This window comes from Nestor notabilis, unplaced genomic scaffold, assembly GCF_000696875.1.
Source record: "Nestor notabilis isolate BGI_N333 unplaced genomic scaffold, ASM69687v1 scaffold29574, whole genome shotgun sequence".
Lineage (NCBI taxonomy): Eukaryota > Metazoa > Chordata > Aves > Psittaciformes > Psittacidae > Nestor > Nestor notabilis.
In genome coordinates, this window is record NW_009927501.1 from 14,237 (window position 1) to 16,110 (window position 1,874).

At 41.9% G+C, this 1,874-nt stretch overlaps 1 protein-coding gene across 1 annotated transcript in view; it reads left to right on the plus strand.

The window, feature by feature from the left end:
- Positions 1–1,072: 1,072 nt before the first annotated feature.
- Positions 1,073–1,874, plus strand: part of PDE4B (phosphodiesterase 4B, cAMP-specific) — a 12,697-nt gene continuing 11,895 nt past the window's right edge. Inside the window, exon 1 of the mRNA XM_010014083.1 lies at positions 1,073–1,138. Within this exon, the coding sequence (XP_010012385.1) occupies positions 1,073–1,138 (66 nt within the window). The remainder of the gene's footprint in view (positions 1,139–1,874) is intronic.

Here is a 1,874-nt window from a genome sequence, read left to right on the forward strand (position 1 = left end):
TTAATGGAGAAAGGAAATGATTTTCGACCACAGATTGCACTTTTATTTTCGGAATCCTGGCTGCTGTTGTGCAGTGTATTGCGGCCAACAGTCACCAAGGACGTCCTAAAGCAGCGAGTGCTGCGCATCAGCGGCAATTCCTTGCTGTGATCTCTATCACATCTGCAGTGCAATGGGCTTTGCTTTTGATCTGATGCTAAAAGGACAGCTACAGCTTCCTAATAAAGTCACTGCATATCAGTCTCAAGTGAAAAATACAGAAAGGATCAGATCTTGACATCTGGGTTGTGAATATATATTTGTAAGAAAAGGATTTATTAGGTGCAGAGTGACATTACAGATTGAAGGTTATTATTAGTTTATTCCTGAAAAACAATTCTACGTTGTGAAGGTACATTTTGCTACATTGCTGCATTTTGCCCTTCACCGTGTAGAGGAGAAATATCTATCATCACACTGAAAAAGTGAAAAATGATGCCTTTCAAAACCCCTGTGTGAATACTTGCTTTGGAAATCCTCAGCCTCTGTAATGGAAAGGATTAAACCAAAGCAGAAGTGGAGAAGAGCTACTGCCTACTTTTGGCTTATTTAAATATGCACAGAGCTTCCTCCATTTTAATCTCCCTCATCAAAAGATGGCTGTGTGACTAGAGCTAGCATCGGGAACCAGCATCGTTTTTGTGTCAGGGAGAGCAGCTGAGCAAGGCTGATGTGGAGTGGGGACCCCCTTCAGCCAACTAAGCAACCGGGACCATTCGTAATCCCTAAGTGCTTCCAGCCTTCCAGCTGAATACATTTGGATTAGTTCTCGTTCCTCCGTGCAGCCCCTGATTTCATTATTCTCTGCTGCGAGCAAATACACCCACGTTCAGCCCTCTGCAAAGATGCTCTGCCAGGCTTGGCTTTGTCTGGGATTAGCAACCGCCGGGTTTGGGGGGATCTCCGGCTCTGGTGGATGCTGCCTTCTGTGATTGACTGGGGAGGGGGTGTCCGTGTGTGCCCGAGGAGCATTCCCAACTGACCGGCGACTTCTCCCTGAGGATTTGTGGACGGTGCCAAGGAGTTTTCCAAAATGCCTGAAGCCAACTATTTATTGTCTGTATCTTGGGGTTATATTAAGGTGGGTTTAAATCCTGAAGGCTTGTAAGTGATGATTTTTTGTGCTGTATTGCTTAGATAAAACATCTATAAGGAGAATATGCTTTTATGTGGTTATTTGTGTGTACTGCAGGGCAAAAGATGCACTTATATGTGTACCGTGCATGCAGCTTACATGTATGTAATTTTTTCTCCCTTTGGGAATTCAGTGGTGCAGGATAACATGATGCAGCAATGAAAAGATGTGATTATAAAGTTAGGAGGATCGTAGCATGTATCTCTGGGTGAATAAATGCTTGAATCCAGCATTGTACTGCAACGATCCAAGCAGATGTTCAGATTTATGGCATATTTCTCCTCTGTTATGTTCTTATGCAGTTGTCTTTTACTTGCATAATAAAAAATGGAGCAAACTTAGGAAACGCAGAACAAAAGAAGGTTATAGGATGTGGGATTTAAAACCTACACAAGAATTTGATTGTTCAGAGAGATTACCTGAAACATTATCTTCTCATTTCTTGCAGTAAAAACTAGTATGCATCTCTGGAGGAAATGAATTTTGCTGTTTAGTGTACTGAAAAGAAATCTCTAGTCATGCTGGTGCTGAGCGGTGTCTAAATGAATCCATATGTAGCTGACTCCATTCCAAATACCTGAGGATTTTGCTTTTAACATCTCATTTTGAATTCACTTGTGATAAAGCTGTATTAATCTGGAAAAGCATCCCAAAAAATACCATCTTTGTGTATGTGCTCTTTCCATCCCAGTTCAAGAGG